Source organism: Stegostoma tigrinum, chromosome 11 (genome assembly GCF_030684315.1).
Source record: "Stegostoma tigrinum isolate sSteTig4 chromosome 11, sSteTig4.hap1, whole genome shotgun sequence".
Taxonomy (NCBI): domain Eukaryota; kingdom Metazoa; phylum Chordata; class Chondrichthyes; order Orectolobiformes; family Stegostomatidae; genus Stegostoma; species Stegostoma tigrinum.
The window spans coordinates 55,766,216-55,786,565 of NC_081364.1; the positions used below are offsets into that span (position 1 = coordinate 55,766,216).

Genomic DNA, 20,350 nt, shown 5'->3' on the forward strand with positions numbered 1-20,350 from the left:
AAAAATTCTCCCATAACCCACTGAGAAAACTATATTTCTCTACTTTTGAATTATTGAAGAATTGTTCCAATATTAGTGATTATGTTTTCAGGGCCAAGCTCCTAATATCTGGCTTTCCCTCCTCTCACCTCTCCACCTCTCATTCCTTGTTAAGAGCTGTTATAAAATATATCTCTGATGAAGCATTTAGTCATCAGCTTTGATGTCAAATGTATCAAATTGTGCTTCAAAATGCTCCTATCATGTATTTTGGGATGTTATATTGTGTTACAGGTGTTGTGTAGTTCCAACTTAATTGTCCTTCTCTTTTACTCTCTCTGAATCTCGCTAGTAGTTTTTTGGGATCTTCACATTCTTTTCTCCCTTGAAAAAGGTTGTGGAGTGATCAAAGGAATTGGCTGGCTGACCAACAGAGTTTTCATCCATTGAACGTTCCTCCAGTGACCAACAAGTTCTGGAGAAGGATGTGAACCCAGTGCCTTCCAGTTCAGAAGTAGACTGGCTACCAACTCGGGCTGCCTAATCCTTGTGGCATTTGTGTTATGAATATTTGATTTGTGTGCAGTAGAGCACTTAATCCCTGGGAGAGGAACAAACATGGGTGTTGCAGGTGGTTGGAAAAGAATGAAGGATTTTCCTGCTCCCATCATTCGATATGTGACCAACACTGATGGCAGTTTTTAAAACAAATTCACTCAGAATGTGGGCATTGCTAGAAGGTGAAGTCTTATTGCCCATTCCTAATAGCCTTTGAGAAAGTGGGGAAATGCACTGTAGCAGTTCAACAGTGTAGGTGGTGCAGATGGATTCATTTTGCTACGAGGGAGCAGTTTCTAGAATTTTGACCCAGTGACAGTAAAAGACTAGCAATAAAGTCTTCTGTCAAGTTGGTGTGTAGTTTGGAAGGAATGTACAAGTGGTGGTGTTTCCATGCGTGTACTTGTTTAGCTTGCTAGGTAGATGCCATAGTCTTGCAGTATGCTGCTGAAGGAACCTGCACAAGTTTTTGCAGTTTATCTTGTAGATGACACGCTGACGCCAAAGTGCTCCAGTGGTGATGGTAATGAATGTTTATGGTGCTGAATTCAGTGCAAATTATGAAGGTTATTAATCATCATTAGTGGCATTGGAGCATTACTCGTCCAGGTAATTAGACAATATTTCATCATACTTCTGACTTAAGTCTTGCATCTGCTGGGCAGACTTTGTTGAGACAGGACATATATTACTTGCCACTTGTGTTACAGTCTCTGACTTTTAACCACCATATTAACAAGACTGGCCCAGTTACATTTCTGGTCAATGGTGATATCCAAAAGTTGAAGGGGTGGGAAAGAACTTGTCCCAGTTATCCTAATTCTATTGAAAGTCAAGTCAGGGAGGTTAAACTGCCTCTCCTGTTGGAGATGGTCATTGCCCATCACTTATGAGGCCCAAATGTCACATGCTGGAACCTGGATGTTGTCCAGGTCTTGAGGCCTGGAGACATGACCTTTCATTTTGCGAAGAATGACAGATGGAGACACAGAAGCTTGGGTCAGTTGCTACTTAATTTGATGCGGCGGAAAATAAAAAAAAGTTAAAATGGTATTGAAGAAACTGTGACTTAACTTTGAGCTCGTTAGTAGTATTTAGTTTCTAAGTTATTTGTTCAACAAGGCTTTCAGATTTTGGTTTTATTATAAATTTGAGAACCTGATGTGTCAGGTCAGTGCTTATAATACAGGAGCGCATCAAGATTGAAAAGACTAGAAATATATTAGTGATTATCAGAAGATTTACTGCCGTTGTTTTAAGTATATTATGAAATGGGGGGAAAAATGACAAAAAAGGACAAATAAAAATGTGATTGAAAAGAATGTGATTGACCTTAGTTATAATGTAGGATGGGAGCTACATGGCCTGATGGAGTCGTCATGAGAAATGGGTGAAAGTAATATGGCCTTGGGTTAAAATAATGAACGTGCAGATCAATGTTTGCAATTGATGATTAAGTTGATTAAAATCTACTTAATCCATATGTCAAGTGAATTGTGAAAGCAGTGAAAGAGATAATATACTCTTATCCTATTAGTATATGAAAGGATATAGGATTTGAGGGCAAGAGTAGGCGGTTTTAAGGACAGCACAGTGGCTCAGTGGTTAGCACTGCAGCCTCACAGTGCCAGGGAGCCAGGTTCGATTCCAGCCTCGGGCGACTGTCTGCGTGGAGTTTGCACATTCTCCCTGTCTGTGTGGGTCTCCGGGTGCTCCGGTTTCCTCCCACGGTCCAAAGATGTGCAGGTTAGCTGGATTGGCCATGCTAACTTGTGGGATGGGGTTTGGGTGGGATGCTCCGAGTCGGTGTAGACTTGTTGGGCCGGAGGGCCTGTTTCCACACTGTAGGGATTCTATGTTTGGGCCTTCAGACCTGCTGAACCTTTCCGTAAAATTGGAGTTGATTGTTTGGTCTCAACTGTTTGTTCCTTTCCTCCTGTGATTCCCTTGGTGCTCCGGTCAGTCAAACATTTATCTAAGCTGGCCTGAAATATACCCAGTGACCAAGCCTCTTAGTATTCCAGGAAAGAATTCTAAGAACTAATGACCCTCAGAACTAAAGTTGGTTTCCTGTGTTGAGAAGGAGGCATCTAATCTGTTTCCCCAACTTCTCATCTCCTCCCCCCCCGAGAGGGAGTGATTTCCTGTTAGTCATCTTATCAAACCGTCTCAGGATCTTAACATTTCAATAAGATCACCCTACATTCTTTTAAATGCTAATGGATACAAACCTAACTTCTTCAGCCTATTTTCATAAGATAAGCCCTTCATCCTAGGCATGAGTTGAGTGTACTAAGGCTTGTAGGTGTAGGGAATGCAGGATGACTAAAGAGATTGAAAGGAAAAGGAAAGGAGTGAAGCCCATGTTGGGTATAGACAGCACAAATCGAGTGAATCCTGACAAGTATATAAAGGCAGTAGGCGTATACATGAGAGGGACATCAGGAGGGCAAAAATAGGTCATGAAATTACTTTGGCGAGTAGGGGTTAAGAAGAATCCAAAGGGATTCTACAAATGATTGAAGGACAAAATGGATAACGAGGGAGAGATTAGGGCTGCTTGCTTGTGGAACTGTAGGAGGTGGGTGAGGTACTAAATGAATATTTCGCATCATTGTTTACTGTAGAGAAGGATATGGAAGATATGGAATGTGGGGCAATAGATTGCAACATCATGAAACATGTCCATATTACAAAGGTGGTGGAACTGGGTGTCTTAAAATGCATGAAGGTGGATAAGGAGGGTGTACCCTCGAACTCTGAGGGAAGCTAGGAAAGAGATTGCTGGGCCCCTTGCTGAGACATTTGTATTACCAATAGCTGCAGCTGAGGTGCCGGAAGACTGGAGGTTGGCTAACATGGTGCCACTATTTAAGAAAGGTGATAAGGAAATGGTAGGGAACTATCGACGAGTGAGCCTGACAATGGTGGTGGGGAAGTTGCTAGAGTGAATCCTGAGAGACAGGTTTTACATGTATTTGGAAAGGCAAGGACTGATTAGGGATAGTCAACATGACTTTGTGCTTGGGAAATTGTGTCTCACTAACTTGGTTGAAGAAGTAACAAAGACGATTGAGGGCAGAGTGGAGGATGTGATCTACATGGACTTCAGTAAGGCATTCGACAGGTTCCTCATAGACTAGTTATCAAGGTCACATGGCATACAGGGAGAACTAGCTATTTGAAGACAGAGATAATGGGAACTGCAGATGCTGGAGATTCCAAGATAATAAAATGTGAGGCTGGATGAACACAGCAGGCCAAGCAGCATCTCAGGAGCACAAAAGCTGACGTTTCGGGCCTAGACTTTTCAAGGAACTATGAACCTGCACTCCAAGGTGTCTCTTTGTTCAGGAACACTCCCCAGGACCTTACCATTAAGTGTATAAGTCCTGCTGTGATTTGCCTTTCCAAAAATGCAGCACCTCATATTTATCTAAATTAAACTCCATTTACGACTCATCAGCTCATCTGATCAAGATCCCACTGTTCTCCGAGGTAACCTTCTTTGTTGTCCACTGCACCTCCAATTTTGGTGTCATCTGCAAACTTACTAACCATACCTCTTATCTTCACATCCAGATCATTTATATAAAGGACCAAAGGCAGTGAACCCAGTACCAATCCTTGTGGCACACCGTTGGTCACCAGTCTGAAAGGCAACCCTCCACCAGCACCCTGTCTTCTACCATTGAGCCAGTTCTGTCTTCAAATAGAATTGGGAAGAAGGCATTTGGGAGGCTTGCCTTTATGGGTCAGCGCATTGAGTATAGGAGTTGGGAGATCATGTTGCGGCTGTACGAGAGATTGGTTTGGCCACTATCGGAGTATTGTGTGCAGTTCTGGGTCCCCCCACCGGCCCCCGGAAGAATTTTGTGAGAGTATGGAATGAGCTGCTGGAGAGTGGTGGAGGCTGATGCGATTACATTTAAAAGGCATCTGGATGGGTATATGGATAGGAGGGGTTTAGAGGGATATGGGCCAAATGCTGGCAAATGGGACTAGCTTTGCATGTTGGCATGGACAAGATGGTCTGAAGAATCTGTTCCCGTGCTGTACATCCCCGACTGTATGACTTGGGCCATTTTCTCCCTGAGCTCAGCTGGCAGTCTGATCATCTTGTCCTCTGTATTTATTTGGCATATATCTCGTCTTTGTGGCTTGTCCCCCTCATGGTTTCCTCTGGCTACTTGGGCCTCAGGCTGAGTGAAGTGACTCTCATTGATATGGTTGATTGCAGTTGCAATGAGAGGCTGGTTCTCTCCGATATTTATTTCTGCAAGGCTCCTCAGGGAGCCTATGACAACAAGCCTAGGAGAGAGCCCCTTCTGTTTCTCCTCTGTGTATGTGGAGTCTGGGCCATTGTCTGGATTGAACCTTATCAGACTGTAATGTGGTCTACAGGTGAACCTGCCTGATTTACCTGATGTATATAGTGGTATGGACCTTCCAAAAAAAAATCTGAGATAGGCAAGGCACTAAAACCCACTGGTTCACCAGAATTTCAACTTTAGAACTGTCTTGTCCTCAAGGTCACATCTCAGATTGTCGTAAAGGTGTATATTTAAAAACAAACACCTTTTACTCCTTTCTTGCTCCAGACCGAGAGACTACCCTTTCCTTTACAGAAGTGACAACAGCTCTGAATGATCTTTGGCTGCTTTTGCCTGTAGCATTTAGATTTTCTGGTTGTGAAGAGATGGGAACATTTTCATGTGGCTCCAAAATTAGCAGAATGTACATAATGTGTTGCATAGAATCATGTTCCTGTTGTTGCGAAGCATTGTACTATCCAGCGTGCCATTATCAAGTTCCATGGGAGACCCATTAATACGTGCTCTGCCTACAAAGTAACAATTACTGTGCTTCATTGTCATTCGATATATGGATAAGCACTCGAAGACCTATCTCATGTGATCAGTCAAGGGTTTCAATCTTGAATAAAAGTTGTGCTTTAAAGCTTTAGAAGTATAAAATGCTTTATCTTTTGTTTTCTATTAGCACTTCTCCGGGGAATGTGTGCTGGCTGAAAGTGGATAAATCGGCTGCTCAAGTCGTTTAGTTGCAGAGACATTCTTTGCATCTCTTCATTGTTGCGCGGGAAGATTGTAATCGGGGGTCTCAGTGAGCTCAGAAACAGTTCTTTCACTGTGAGAATATAGATATGAATTCGATGCAAGTTGCTCGGATAAATATATCTTCTTTCCTTCTGCCCCGATTGCAGCTTATTTGGACAGGCTGTACATCAATTGTAGCTCGGGGTAAAACTTTTCTACTTTGTTCCAGTTGATTCTGAATGGACTGGTGAAGATTTGAAGCATTTTTACAGTAATTGATTAGAGCCTTTTAGATGGCCTCGCTGGTGTGATGTTACGGAAACGTCTTTTTGGCTAAAGGAGGGAAAAATTCATGTGCCACTTAGTCAGGTGGGATATTTGTGGTAATATCGTTGACACAAAAGCCCATGACCAATGTGGCAATGAGTGAGGAACAATTTCCCTTCTATCATAATGTACTGGGTGGCATGGTGGCTCAGTGTTAGCATTGTGTCATGGACCTGGGCTCAGTTCCATCCTCGGATGACTGTGTGTCAAGTTTGCACGTTCTCCCCATGTTTGTGTCGGATTCCTCCGAGTGCTGTGGTGCCCCAGTCCAAAGACATGCAGGTTATGTGGTTTGGCAATGCTAAATTGCCCATCATGTCCAGGGATGTGTGGGTTAGACATGGAAAATGCAGGGTTACAGATGGGGTGGTTCTGAGTGGGATGCCCTCTGGAGGATTGGTGTATGCTTGATGGACTGAATGGCCTGCTTCTACGCGGTAAGGATTTTATAATTTATGACCTCAACACAGCCAAACAGGTAAGAGTCTGAATGGCTGATTCATTACTTAAATGATTTCAGGCAAAAATGACTGCTGTTCTAACTGGGTGCTGACATCGTGGTTTTTTTAACTATATAGGAGGAGTGGCTGCGATCATGAGCTTACAGCATTGAGAAGGGCCGAAAATACTAACCCTCAGAAGTAAAATACTGCTTATATTAGCAATGGTAAAGCAAAAGGCTGAAAACAATAAATCAGGCAGAATTCATGTGGATGGAGAAATAAACCAATAGGTCAGGTTCAAAAGTAACCAAACCTGCTGAAACTAATGAGATTAATATTTTTTGTAATTCTCTGACTGCTAACCATCCTTCAGAGAATGATATTGGGCTGAGTGCAAACCACGGAATAGGAGTAAATCATTCTTTTAGCCCGTTACATAAATATGACTTTTCACTGAGTGAGAGTTCAGGAGTGCCACAGTGGGAAAGTTTCCCTTGTTCTTCCACGGCCTGGGAAATTCTTTTTTTAAACTTTTGCGCACGTGCAAAACCGACATTATTCATCCATTGAAAGTGCACAGCTGTGAAATCCTAGTGCGGCAAAGAGGGAAGTTGATCAGTGTATTAGACTCAAGATAATTCGGAAAGAAATGAGAGTATTCAAAGTTGAGATCTGCGTAAGCATATGATGGGAAATGGGGAAATCAGACAATAACGTGGAATGATAAACTTAAACTTTCATTTATTATTGAAGTTAACTGCTAACTATTTCTGGGCTCAGATTAGTTTACTCAGTTGTAGAGGTAGGTTGTAGCTTACTATTGACACATACAGACCAGGGGCAGGACTTTTGTAGGTCAATGGAAGAGTGTGGCCATATAATTTCATGCCATCCAGTGACCCGTAGACCATCCAGCTCCAAAACCCTTTTGAGAAAGACTAGATTGGATATAGAAAGGCTACCTTCCCAACAACCCTCTAAGATTATTTTAAGATTTAACAAGATCTTTAGCTCCACAATGTAATAGTCACAGAAACACTCTTGAATGTATTTTATGAATGTGTCCTCCAAACTACATTTGCTGATTTGAATTTGCTCTTATACATGTGGATTAGAGTCCCACATAGTTATCGTATTGCCTTGTTAAATGCTCATCTTATTTCTGGACTAATACTCGATCCAACTAATGGACACCTATAAAGCATTATTAGAAGCAATCACCAGCATTTCCTCATCCTTTTTATCCTTAATAGGGAAGGAAGTAATTTTAATTGCTGCTGTGCCAAGTCATTAACTTCCATTTCTACTTTTCTGAAGTCATCCCTTATTATCCGGGCCACTTCCTCCTCTTCTCTTTGTCATTTTGGACATTCAAAAACGATTTAGTCTTCTAATTAGATCACTGCTACGTCTCTATAAGAGCCATTAAATCATGCTTATTTATGTATATTTATGCTGTTAAATTTGACAATCAGTTAATGAAGGCTTTATCTGCTCAGACTGAGCCTTTAATTTTTCAGTTTTACAATTATTCCCTGATTTAACTGTCTTCACTGGACTATTAACTCTGTGACTGCATTCTTTGGATTTTACTATATTGTTAACGCTTGTGACATGAGTACTGAGACTGGATTCTTACTGAGAACTGGTATCGGAAGATTTGCTGACGGAGCAACTAAACACTTTGCAACTCTATCACAGGCATTGTTGTAACATAGGTTTGAGCTGGTTGACTAAATGACTTATCTGATAGAACCAAATCTGGCAGTAGCCATTCAAGATGCAGCTGATGCCTATATATAAGAACACCCCAAAGCATGAGTTGATATGTCACTGATTAATTTAAAAAATTAAATTAAAAAAATTAGGACTGATCGTAGATACAATTACAGTGGCCTTGACTTCCTAGATTTATACATTCTGAAAGGGACATGAGGCTTGTTGTTGATATAAACATCCTTTTTTTGAGGATGTCTTCATGAAGTCTATCAATGACTGGTTGTACGTGGACAGTAACATGGTATTTGGTGATGATTGGTGAGTCACTGGTGACCCTGAATAGAAACATGGAATTCAACACACAGTTTTCCTTTACAGCTTTACAAAAGGAATGCAGTTTGTTGCCAGCCACCACGTTCACCTCACCTCCCAATTATTGTATTGTATTCCTGACTTTCAAGGGCGAGTGAACTGATGTTGCTATATCTGGCACCAGCAGATTGCTAGCAATAAAAAAAGGAAGGAAGACCACAAATTTCTTTTATGGCCATTCCACTAGATTCACCAGGCAAGTGTAGTCTGTTTACCACCATGACAACTAATCTGTCTTATAAAATTTTAGTTGATTTTAAAGAATCGAATCCAATTTGAGAGACCACAGGTTAAGCATAGCAGACTTTGATTCCAAATTCTTGAACCTTGAGAGGCAAATGTTTCATGTAACTCAAGTATTATAAAAATGTTAATTATGAAGTCAAGTAAAATGAAAACGGCATCCGTGTCTGTGGTCCAATTGGTCAGTGTGTTAACCAAACGGTGGGTGGTTCAAGACAATCCAGAAGTGACATGTTCTCCTGTCTTTGCACCACCAGCTTTGATTGCCATCTAGACCAACTATCACAGGAGCCTTGGACTTCTGGGGGTCACTGACCTTCACATTCCCACATTTGGGTTTGCTTTTGGGTCGCAGAGTGGTGGAGGGAAGCACTCTGGGTCCATAACCCAGAGGTCGATGAATTGAAATCATTCTCTGCTACATGTTCTCATTGTCACTGTGAGCATACATGTGAAATGTTCCCCTGTTCCACACGCTCCATTTCTCTCTTAAATGGGATTAATTTAGTGTGGTGCTTGTTGGGCTGTATGGATGTAGTCTGAAGGGCCTGTTTCTTTGCCATATACCTCTATGACCCTCTCCTCCTTTTGAAGCTGCCTCACGCACTTAATGGGGTATGGAAGATTGGGAAGTCAGCCAGGACTGAGAGTCTCTTGGATGTTCAAGTTCAGAAGGCATTATGACTCGCCATAGCTCTTCACCTTACCCAGTGTTCATTCAGGGAACATCTCATAACAGGAGTCACTGAAAAGTAATCCACTGTAGGAACTAAGCTACTTGCATTCACTACTAGGCTATTAATAGTGGCTGCGAGCAACTAACACATTGTGAAGCAGAAATCAGATCTGCGACTACCCAGTTTGTATGATTTGTTTATATATTACACTTTGAACAGTCATGGGAGTTGCCAACTAAATTTAGTAATATTGTTTCTTCACTATGCGAACTGGCAATTTACTCTTCCTGGCCACTTGAGGCTGCAGATCAGAATTTTTGCACTGTTTGCAAGGCATGTTTATCCCAACAGCAGGCAGCACTTCTTTGAAACTAGCAGGATTGATTTTTCCTTGTTCACAACTTTTAATGGCACTCTGCCAAATTTGCACTTGCTTGCCTTCTAAACTGTTCAGACATTACATCCATGGGGAAATGTCTCAGTCGAGTCACGTAGAAAGCCTGTTCCCAACTTAAGGGCAATTGGCACAAAGTTAACTGGCCAACAAGTAAAAGGCCATAACAGATCAAGGTAGGATTTGGAAATTGTACCGGTGGGGGGAGATTTTTTTTGAGGTTAGAATGGATAATTTAGGGGGACATTCAGATTTAATCTATTGCCTTCTGTGTGTATTTGATGGCTACCATTTTCTTGAGTTCAACTTTTTGAGCGCAAGATATGTGCCCAAACCTTGAAGAGACAAATCTGCAGTTGCAGTTAGTCATAAATTGAACGTCACAAAGCACTGTCTGGTACTTGGGTGAAAAACATCGAGAGGCTGAAATATTTAAAAGTACGCCCGATGAAAAGGAAAGCAGACAAAAACAATTTGTATTGGTGGTGCAGGTGTGGGTCTTGTCCATTTTTTTTTATTTCCTAAATATTTAAAGGAAAACGTATGTGTCTGTGCCATTTGTCATTTCCTATACAATGTTAAGGGGAAAATGCTGACTTTTTACTTTAACAAAACTAGCGTTAAGTCTGAAAAGGAAAACTTGAGGTTTCAAATGAAATATTAGGTTGTCTCTGGTGCTGCCAAACAGACTCTCTCTTCTCCCATTTGTACTCGAGCTGTTCAAGAAGTGGAGCGTTGTCTTTTTGAAATATTAATACTGCATCTACCTTGCAACAGGAACAATATCATATTGCCAGGTCTGATTATCAGACCTGAAAAAGGTCAATAAAAATTTATTGTGCATTCCCCAGTACTGTACCACTTATGTGAATTACAACTAAATATCGTAATGCAAAAGATTGTACGTCTTGTGAATGAAGATGATCAACTTGACAGTACAGAATTGATTTCAGCATTCTATTTTTAATGGATTTTTTTGGATGCATTGCCACTGGTGTACAGTATATATGAATGCACGTGCTTTAGTAGGGTCATGATCTTGTACAGCACAGTGAGTTTAAAGGAGATATTTGCTCCATATAAAGTGAAGGATCGAAGCCTAATATGGTACAATGGAAAAGCTGAGCTTCTGATAAAATAATACCGGTTTATCTGTATATACATGCACATGCACATACACATACACACACATAACAGGAACTTAAGAATGGGTATAGGCCATCCGGTCTCTTGGAATTTTTCCCTCATTGAATTAGATTAGGGTTAATCAGCTTAAGCTCTCCATTTACTTACGTCCCTTAAGTCCTTTACTCAAAAAAAACTGGGGGGAGTTCAATATGTTTTTTGACGATTGTATCCCTTTGTTCTGAGCTCATCGCCCCTCTCCCACCATAATAGTTTTTGTGAGCTGCATTAAATTATTTAATTCAATAGGAGCAGCAACATCTGTAGAGAGAATAATCAGAGTTTATGTTCTTAGTCTCGTGACCCTTCATTAGGACGGATGAGTTTTTGGCATAAGTTTACGTTGCTTCCCCTTAGGTGCTAGCTCATTTAAGATGAAGCTGATCTGGCACAAATTGAAACAGTTAACAGCCTTGATACATAAGACTATATGACTGTAAACTACAGAAACAAGTGTAGCCATTTGGCCCACTGGCATTTTCCACCATTGAACAGGATTGTGGCTGATCCAACATTCCTCACATTCACTTTTCTGTCACTTCCCCATAACCCTTGATTCCCCGACTGATCAAGTATTTATTTATCTCAGCTTTAAATATACACTGGGACTGTGCTCTAACAGCTGTGTGTCAAGGCGTTCCAAAGGCACTCTACCGTCTGACAGAAGATGTTCCTCATGTTCTCAGTGTTAAGTCAGTGCCTCTTTATTCTGAGATGAGGCCCTCTGGTCCTTAGACTCTCCCATGATGAGAAACATCCTCTCAGCACTTAACCTGTCAAGCCCCTTAAGAATCCTATACGTTTAACTGAGATCAGCTTTCATTCTTCTGGACTCCAGTGAGTAGAGCCGCAGACTGTTCAATCTTTGCTGATAATTAGATCCCTTCATAATGAGGATTGTCCAGGAGAACCTTCTCTGAGCTGCCTCCAATGAAATCAGAGCTTTTCTTCAATGAAAGGAACAAAACTGCTCATAGTACTTCAGATGTGATCTGAGCAGCACTTTGTACAGTTGCAGTAAGACTTCCCCACTCTTTTATATTTCCCAAACTCCTCAGACAAAGGGTAGCATTCCCTTAGCCTTCCTGAATACCTGCCGAACCTGTGCGCTACTTTTGTGTTTTGTGCCCAAGTAACCCCAATTCCTTGCAGCTTTCTGCAGTTTTTCTCCATTTAAATAATATTCTGTTCTTTTATTCTCCCTCCCAAAATGAATAACTTCACATTTTTCTAAAGTATACTCCACATGCCACCATTTTCCTCCCCTAATGACTGAACCTGTGTATCTATCTTTAAACTGTTTTTAACCCTCTCTAAAGATGAGCAGCTTACGTGGATTGTTAAAATGTCCCACAGTGTCTAGGGATGTGCAGGCCAGATGGATTAGCAATTTGTCATCAGAAAATTTGGCTATAGTACGTTCATTTTCTTCTTCCAAGGTATTAATAAATGTTATAAACGGTTGGGGTCCAAACACTACAGCCATGTAAGCTGATGTATGACATTAGCATAGCATGCTGCCATCCAGCAACTTGTTTACTCCCTTGACTGATAGCTTGACAAGGTTGCCAGATGCAACCATTGCCCGCATTCAGGAGAAGGTCAATAGGCCTGAACCAACATGGCGCACAAACTAATTTTCTCTCTCCACCGGTGCTTTCTGGTCTGCAGAGAGTTTTCCAACATTTTCTGTTTAGACTGTCTTGCAACATGATTCCACAATTGGACTATTACAAATGATGGGAATGTGTGCTGCTGGAGTTTGGCTGATGAGAGCCACAAGTGCTCTGTTCATCATAAATACAGAGCAGAAGAATAATACAATTCACAGACTGCCTTTTTACAATGCTTTGCATGACAGTCGGGCAGTTCACTAATTTATGTTTTGACTTTTAAAACTTAATTGGGGGGTAGTGTTCTTCTTCTCCATACCAAACATTTGCATGCCTTTTCTTTCTCCTTTCTTGCAATGAAGCTCCCTGCTCGAGAAAGGGGGTAAATTTATTGGTGTAGTAAGGGTCTGGAGTGAAGCTCAGTCAATTCATTTGAGGTATGACCACATTAATCTAATTGAATAGCAGAGCAATTTTGAGGATTGATTGATTGTTTGCATTTCGCGAATAGTAAATGGTCTATGGTGACTTATGATGCTGATAATTCTTTAAATGGGATTCTGGGCACTGTTTATTGGTAAGTTGATCACAGCCTAGGCCAACTAGGGTTGAAGTCACAGTCAGGAGACTGCTTGCTCTTGCCCAACCTTAGGATTTAGCAAATAATTACGGTGTGCTTTGCAGCTTTTTTGATCTTGATATCTTGACAACACTGCAATCATTGAATCAGCACAGATTATGGATTGAGCTCAACATCTTGATTATGAATGGTTTGGTTCAGCGATACTGACCTCCCTGAAATTTTCACAAGTTAAATTGCAAGGCTTGGACTGTCATCTGTCAAATCTTTCAGTTGAGTGAAAGTCTTGTGTTTGTATAGCTATTGCATCTGTCAGAAACGTCTCAAGGACTTCACATACGATGTACTTCACTGAAGTGCAACAATTGTGATACTGACTAATGTCATTGCTAGCTTGCTCATAGCCTGACCCTGCAAACAGCATGGTGGGCGTTGATTGACAGAGAGTATAGGCCAGTAAATTGAGAGAATTTTCTTATTGTCTTTGAATTATGAAATATCTCTTTTAACCATGACAACGTGGAGGATGTATTCCTGTTTTGATGTCTTATTTAAATTGTAGCAGATCAAACAATGCAGCATCCCTTCAGCACTGCAGTGCAGTGTCAATAATCCCAAAAAGCAAACAAAATTTTAGATGATTTTCATATTTTTTAAAACTCACCATGTGGGGTTATTTGAGAGTTTTGGAAACTGTAGCGAGCAAAGAGGTTTTGGCAGCAACAAAGCAAACTTTGTGATTTGAGTCAAAAACACAAGCTCCAATGCTTTTAAGGCAGATTTCCTTTAGTAAGCTCAGTCTTTAAGTACCCAGCTTCTCAGACTTCAATTTTTCTCTCTCAAAATATTGATATCTCTGAAATCTTGTGAAATACAACCCTCTGAAAAGTTTGAGATGTTAAATTTCTGGTCACATGCACACCATTCATGAGTGTTCCTCTTCAAATGAGTCAAATTAGTCTCTGGAATGGCAGTTATTCGTTGTGATCGAAAAGATGATTGATTTTACTATTAAAACCCTTAAAAAAATCACAAGTCCATGTGTTCAAACTTGTTTGCTATCAATCACATCATAGTGACTGATTAAATGTCACTTTCCACATTTCTCTGCTGCTGTGTTTTGGAAAGGCAGGAGATCCTGGACTCAATTGATATATTTTGTCCAGTGCTCGTTCATGTAAATAAATCAATCACCATAACTCGATTATCATGACTGTATTCAACTCCTTCCTTTTGGTACATATTTATCCTGTGTGAAATTGAATCTCCTTGAAATGAAGCTGAGATTTGCAAAGCTACGTATCGTATCTTCTGCGCTTTTCCTACTGAATTGAAGAGTAACCTTTTTTTTGTCTCTTTAGATTCCACAGATCAGTTATGCCTCTACTGCACCAGAATTGAGTGATAACAGCAGCTATGCTTTCTTCTCCCGCGTCATTCCACCAGACTCTTACCAGACCCAGGCCATGGTGGACATTGTGAAGGCTTTTGGATGGAATTATGTGTCCACATTGGCTTCAGAAGGCAGCTATGGCGAGAGCGGAGTGGAGGCCTTTGTGCAGGTCTCCAAGGAAGCTGGTAAGAACTTTCAGCTCAGTACTGGATGCTGCCATAATTCCCCTCTGGACGACAGAGCCATTTTTATTCAACAGTGCACTTGATGACTGCTCAATCGTAGTCAATTTACAATATAAAGTCATGGTGCCTCAATCAGTTTTGTTTTCATTAATAAAATGGATGGAACACAGCTTCCGGATCAAATAGGGGAAAAAAAACACAGTAATTTCAAACATTGTTACAAAATTCCCCAATAACACAGAAGTTACATTGACCGAAAATAAATAAATAAATAATGAGTGCAGAGCTGGAGAAGTATTTCTCCAACTTTGGAGACAGGACGGTGTATTCCCTCTTATTTTAGTGAATTGCCCATATGTGGTGTCTTGGACTGTGATACATGGGTTGGATGTGTTTCCACAACGAAGTAATAGTGGTGGGTTTTATTTTCTGAGATAGTAGAAACTGCAGATGCTGGAGAATCTGAGATGGCAAGGTGTGGAGCTGAATGAACACAGCGCGCGAAGCAGCATCAGAGGAGCAGGAAGGCTGATGTTTCAGGCCGAGATTTCTCTTATGTCCAATCTACGGCAAAACACCTTGACAAAATCAACAAGTCAAAAAGCAAATAAAACAGAAAATGAAAAAAAAGAGATGTCAGTGCTTCAAAAGAGGAAGGAACATGCTCCTCCTTCCAACAAGAAAAATCTATACCTGTTGGACCTGGTAACTTCCAGTTCCTTCCAGCTGTCATGCTCCCAGAATCCTCAATGAAATTAAATGGCTCATAACGTATGCAGAATGGCACCTAACGTATGCAGAATGGCACCTCATTAGGAATTATAATCACTGAAACACTTCTCCAAAGTGAGCAATTTGGATCTTTTCCAAAGCCCCTCTTAGTGGGCCAGTGTGTGGTTTCCTGTATTTAGCTATTTAAATTTTACTGTTCTTTGTAAGTACACCTAGGCTCTCTCCTTCGTGAAAGTGGTTTAAAATTCCCACTTGAATGTGACAAGGAACGCACACTTCTATTTTTCTACCAGCTGGTAATCTGACAATTGCCAGTAAGTCTGATCATTCCTCTTGATCCACTGAGGATGTGTCATTCTCATGCCTTTCATTGAGCAGATTCAATGCCTTAATATTTTATAGTGTACATTACTTGGTGTACTCAAGATATGCTTTGACCAGACCTTTGTACATTTTGTGTGACTTTGTGTACAACTTTGACTTAATTCAGTTTGTTGATTGATGTTCAACAATGCTCGTGTATTGAGCCCTGAGTTTAGTAAGAACACTTTCACGGTAGTAGTACAAGGTTACAGTTGCCTAGCATTTGGCCTATTGTGCTCTAACATGGTTTTAAATAGGTACTCCCGCTGTCTTCCTTAATTGTTACTCCTGTATCTGTTTCAGACACTTATCTACTTTTGCCTGTGATCGGACACGAATATGGAGAATGTCTGGACATTGAGGTTGGGTCAGGCCATTGATTATTGCTGTCAGTGTCGGCCATTTGGTGAAGCCTGGAAATAGAGGTCTATGCTGGGGACAAGGCACAGGAAAGGGACATGATTTATCAGGCAGCTGGCAGGCATGGATTGGTGGGCTGAGTGAGGTCAGAATGTAAAATCCCAATTGCACAAGGATGGCGTAGGAAAGTTGGGTGGCTGGCTGCCAATCCATGGTCCTGGCTGTCGGCTAATAAATGTCACCAAGCTGGCAGCGATTCCTGAAAGATTTTAGCCCCCAAAATAGCAGTCAATCTGAGGCAGTCGATGTTCCTGCCACAAACAGTAGACTGAAGGTCCAAAGTAATTTTAATAAATACTAGAAGCAAGGCAGACAGGCATTAATTCAGAGATGACTTAGATGTTGCTGTCAAGTAAAATAAAACAATACCACAGGAAGTGAATGGCAGGAAATATTTGCTGTCACAGGACATTTAGTACAACAGTGGACAAAAGCTTTTAAAATGCAGTTCACTTCAAGCGTTAACAGGCCCAGAATGTGGACAGGCGCATATAGGATTTGCAGGGATTAAGTGAGATTTATTTATTCTCTCTATACCTTGATTGAAGTATTCTTTTAGATTAAGCCAAAAGATTTGTTGCGGGAATTGATTTATTACCCAGATTTTTGCAAATGCCTCTTGAGAGTTTTCAAACATTATTCTCAGCACCCAAACAAGAATTAGTATTCATTGTGTGTCATGTTATGGGAAAATGCACAATACAGACACATTTGCCTCTCTTATTTGTGGCTCTTCAAGCCATTTGTTAAAATACTTTAATTTATTTTGCAAGTGGCTTAAAGCTGGAACATGAGTAACTAACCAATAAATTTATTTGCATCAGAGCAAAGAGACAAATGCAAACCTTTAGTTGGGAAGCATTTCCTTCACAGCCTTTTTGAGTCATTCAGTGATGCAATCTGAGCGATTAATGCTAGGTGTGGAATCTCCCTGCAATTCATGAAGGAGTTGTATTTTAAACCATCGTATGTTTTTAAATGTGTCTTTTGAGTCTAAGTGACGTTTAATGCAGAATAGTAAGCTCAGTGATTTTTCTTTGAATCAAAAATATTGAATCAGGATTTTGTATCTTAAGAATTCAATTTCTATATTTTAAGAATTACATTTTAAAAATTCTGAGCTGTTTATTTTGCCCTATTTTATTCTAGACAGGAGAGAATTGTGAGTATAAGAAGTGCTTTTTTCAGTGCTTGGTCTGATTTCCTCAATTTCTTGGAACAGTAATTCCTGTTTCTATAAGTTTATGTTTTGCTTTTGGAACTTAAAACAAACTTTAAACGTGAGGAAGGGAGAGCAGGAGACACAGCTTTCTGAGAGACTATCTAGGACATCAGAGGAAGGCTGTAGAGTGACAATTACAACATTTAAAGGAAATCTGGATGGGTAAATGAATAAGAAGTGTTTATAGGGATGTGGGCCAAATGTTGGCGCATGAGACTAGGTCAGATTGGGATGTCTGGTTGGCATGGATGAGTTGGACAAAGGGTCTGTTTCAGTGCTGTACAAACTGTATTTACCTAATTAATAAAATTGTTCCTTCTTGACAGATTGCATTACCATTAAGAGACACTGCCTTCATGCAAAAGTGCTGTTGTACAGCCCAACACAATGTAGATTGTGTTGCAATGCATGTTATTTCTGTCACAGGTGTTGTATGGCCAAACTGTTCATCTTCATCTCTAACTAACAGTTTGCTTACCAATTGCATTCAGTTGAAAATGGTACTGTCTTAATGTGCGTCGTTAAAAAGTAGAAACTTCTGAGGGGTGAGAGATAATCCAGAAAATTGCTTGTATGTTTACCCACAGCTTATGTTGACCTGTAAAGTTAGTATTTCCAATTTTAGATAGCACCCCAAACTTTGTCTGAAGTAAATGTAATTGAGTAAGAGGATTGATTCATCATCTGGTCAAGGCTTGATTTTCGGCAATCACTATCAGAAATCTTTGAAACATACTTGACAAGACAATCAGATGACAGCTGAGACAAATTCTGTTAAACAACAAAGACTGATATTCAGTCTAGAGCAGATATTCCCAAACTGTGGTACACCTTGGGTTCAGGAAGCATGCCCAAGGGATATGTTTGTGAATTCGTACCCAATGTAAACTTAGAACCATTTTCCTTCAATTTTCTAACGCATTATTTCTTTATTGAGACATGTTTGTAAATATTTACAAAATTAGGATACTTCCCAATGGATTATAGGGATACTTTGCACTGAATTATTGTCCTCGAAAGGAAGAGCATGTTACACAGCCAAAGACAGATGGGCATGTTTGCCCTGGGGAAAGTGCTTTGTTTATTTGAGCACCAGTGACTTTTCAGTCAGCAATTTGAGCTGTTGAGTGCAGTTTGGGTATCTCTGTGAAGAGCCTGGCCTCTTTCAAGCCGCTAGGATCACCTGGGAGCAAATCATTGTCTAGGGGGAAGATAGTATCACTTGCGTGTCCGTAGTTTTTCCCTGGAGAAATGAGGTAACCAGCTGACAATATCTGACTAAGCAGGAATCACAGCAGGAGACAGTTTTCCCGGATGTAGAGAAATGGTGTGGTAGACTGCTCCAGACATTAATATCTTAACGTGCTCAGCGGCGGGTTCCAGTGTTTCCACGTGGATGCTGCAGAAAGAAGCAAATATATTGTCTGCTCTTGTGTATTGCCTATATCCTGGAAGGAGCTTGGTGATTATTATTGAAAATTAGCTGGCTGGAGCTAATTAGATTGAAAGTTTCAAGGTACTATCCCATTCACCAACCTAGATGCTAAAATTCAGAGTTTGTATACATTTTTATTTTAAAACTTCTATCTCTTACTAGCCTAAGGTCAAAAGGTGAGATGTCATTTAACAATCCATTGATAAAATATATCACTGACCGATTTGTACAAATATGCAGTGGTGCCAATATTTGGAGGGATAGTGCTTTGAGAAGAAAATGTTCAATTGATTCATTAACCTGAAAAGTAAAAGTGAAAGCAAAGCAACAATTTGCATTCATATAGTGTCCTTAATAACTATAAAAATATCCCAAGAAGTTTGCAAATGGAGGTTGTCAATGAAAGGGATTCTTGCCACGTTGGAAGAAGTTAGTACATTGTAGCCAAATCCTCATTGTTTTTTTTAAATAAAAAAATCTGTTTTGAGAAGGTTTTTAAAGGAGTTCAGTGCAGGACATACAGACCGTGTTGGGGAAAGATGGAGTCAATGTACAAAGCAGCTTTATGACAATACATACATGCTGGTGGGTGTGGAGGGTCAATTGTTTGATAAGTAAAATTTGGAGCCCTTTGGCTTAGAGTATTCCTGTAACTACAGGGCAGTGGGAACGAATAAGAGAAAGTTCAGATGAGTGAAATTCCATCCAGTGAGGATAGGTGAGAAGAGGTTACTGTATTGAAACTTCCTGAAATGGGAGCAAGTTAATGTGGCAGTAAAGGAGGAGATCATGAAGTTTGAAGAAGTTTATAGATAAAGAAACTGGACTAACAAGTGGCAGTATTCAAAGTAGAAAAGTCACCTGGAATGATGAGATACTCCCTAGGTTAGTGAAGGAGATCAGTGTGTAAGTGGTCATGGCTCTGACTATAATCTTCCAATACTTCTCTGTATGGGAGTGGTATCAGGGGACTGGAGAAGGTAAATTGCAAATGTTGCATCCCTGCTCAAAAATAAGGAGAGGGATGAACAGAAACATAAGCTCATCAGCCTAATAATGATGGTGGTGGAGAGAATTATTGAAGCATTTTTCCGGGAGAAAAAATTGTTGAAGACTAACTGTGTTTCACTAAGTTGATTAGGTTCTTTGAAATAGCAGGATGGATGAGCGTAATGCAATTGATGATATGTGCATGGGCTTTGAGAAGGCATTTGATTAAGTATCACACCATGGGCTTCAAGTTGGGTTAACAGGGCTGTTGAATGACAAGGGCCATGCTTATTTTCAACAGTCAGTTGAGACAGAAAGCAGAAATCAATGGCCAGCAAGGTCTCAAATATTACAGATCTTGCTAATGTTGATCTCGCCGAGCCCACACCCTGTGAAATGCGACCTAAACGCCTCTAAGTCTTTTTACAACCTCTGATCTGTACATCCTTGCTTACTTTGATCT

General features: G+C 40.4%; 1 protein-coding gene across 2 annotated transcripts in view; it reads left to right on the plus strand.

Moving 5' to 3' along the window:
- LOC125460567 (metabotropic glutamate receptor 7-like) overlaps window positions 1-20,350 on the plus strand; it is a 672,219-nt gene that overhangs the window by 177,222 nt on the left and 474,647 nt on the right. For both annotated transcript variants that reach the window (XM_048548152.2, XM_048548150.2), the window contains exon 2: window positions 14,509-14,725. In XM_048548152.2, the coding sequence (XP_048404109.2) occupies window positions 14,509-14,725 (217 nt within the window). The remainder of the gene's footprint in view (window positions 1-14,508; window positions 14,726-20,350) is intronic.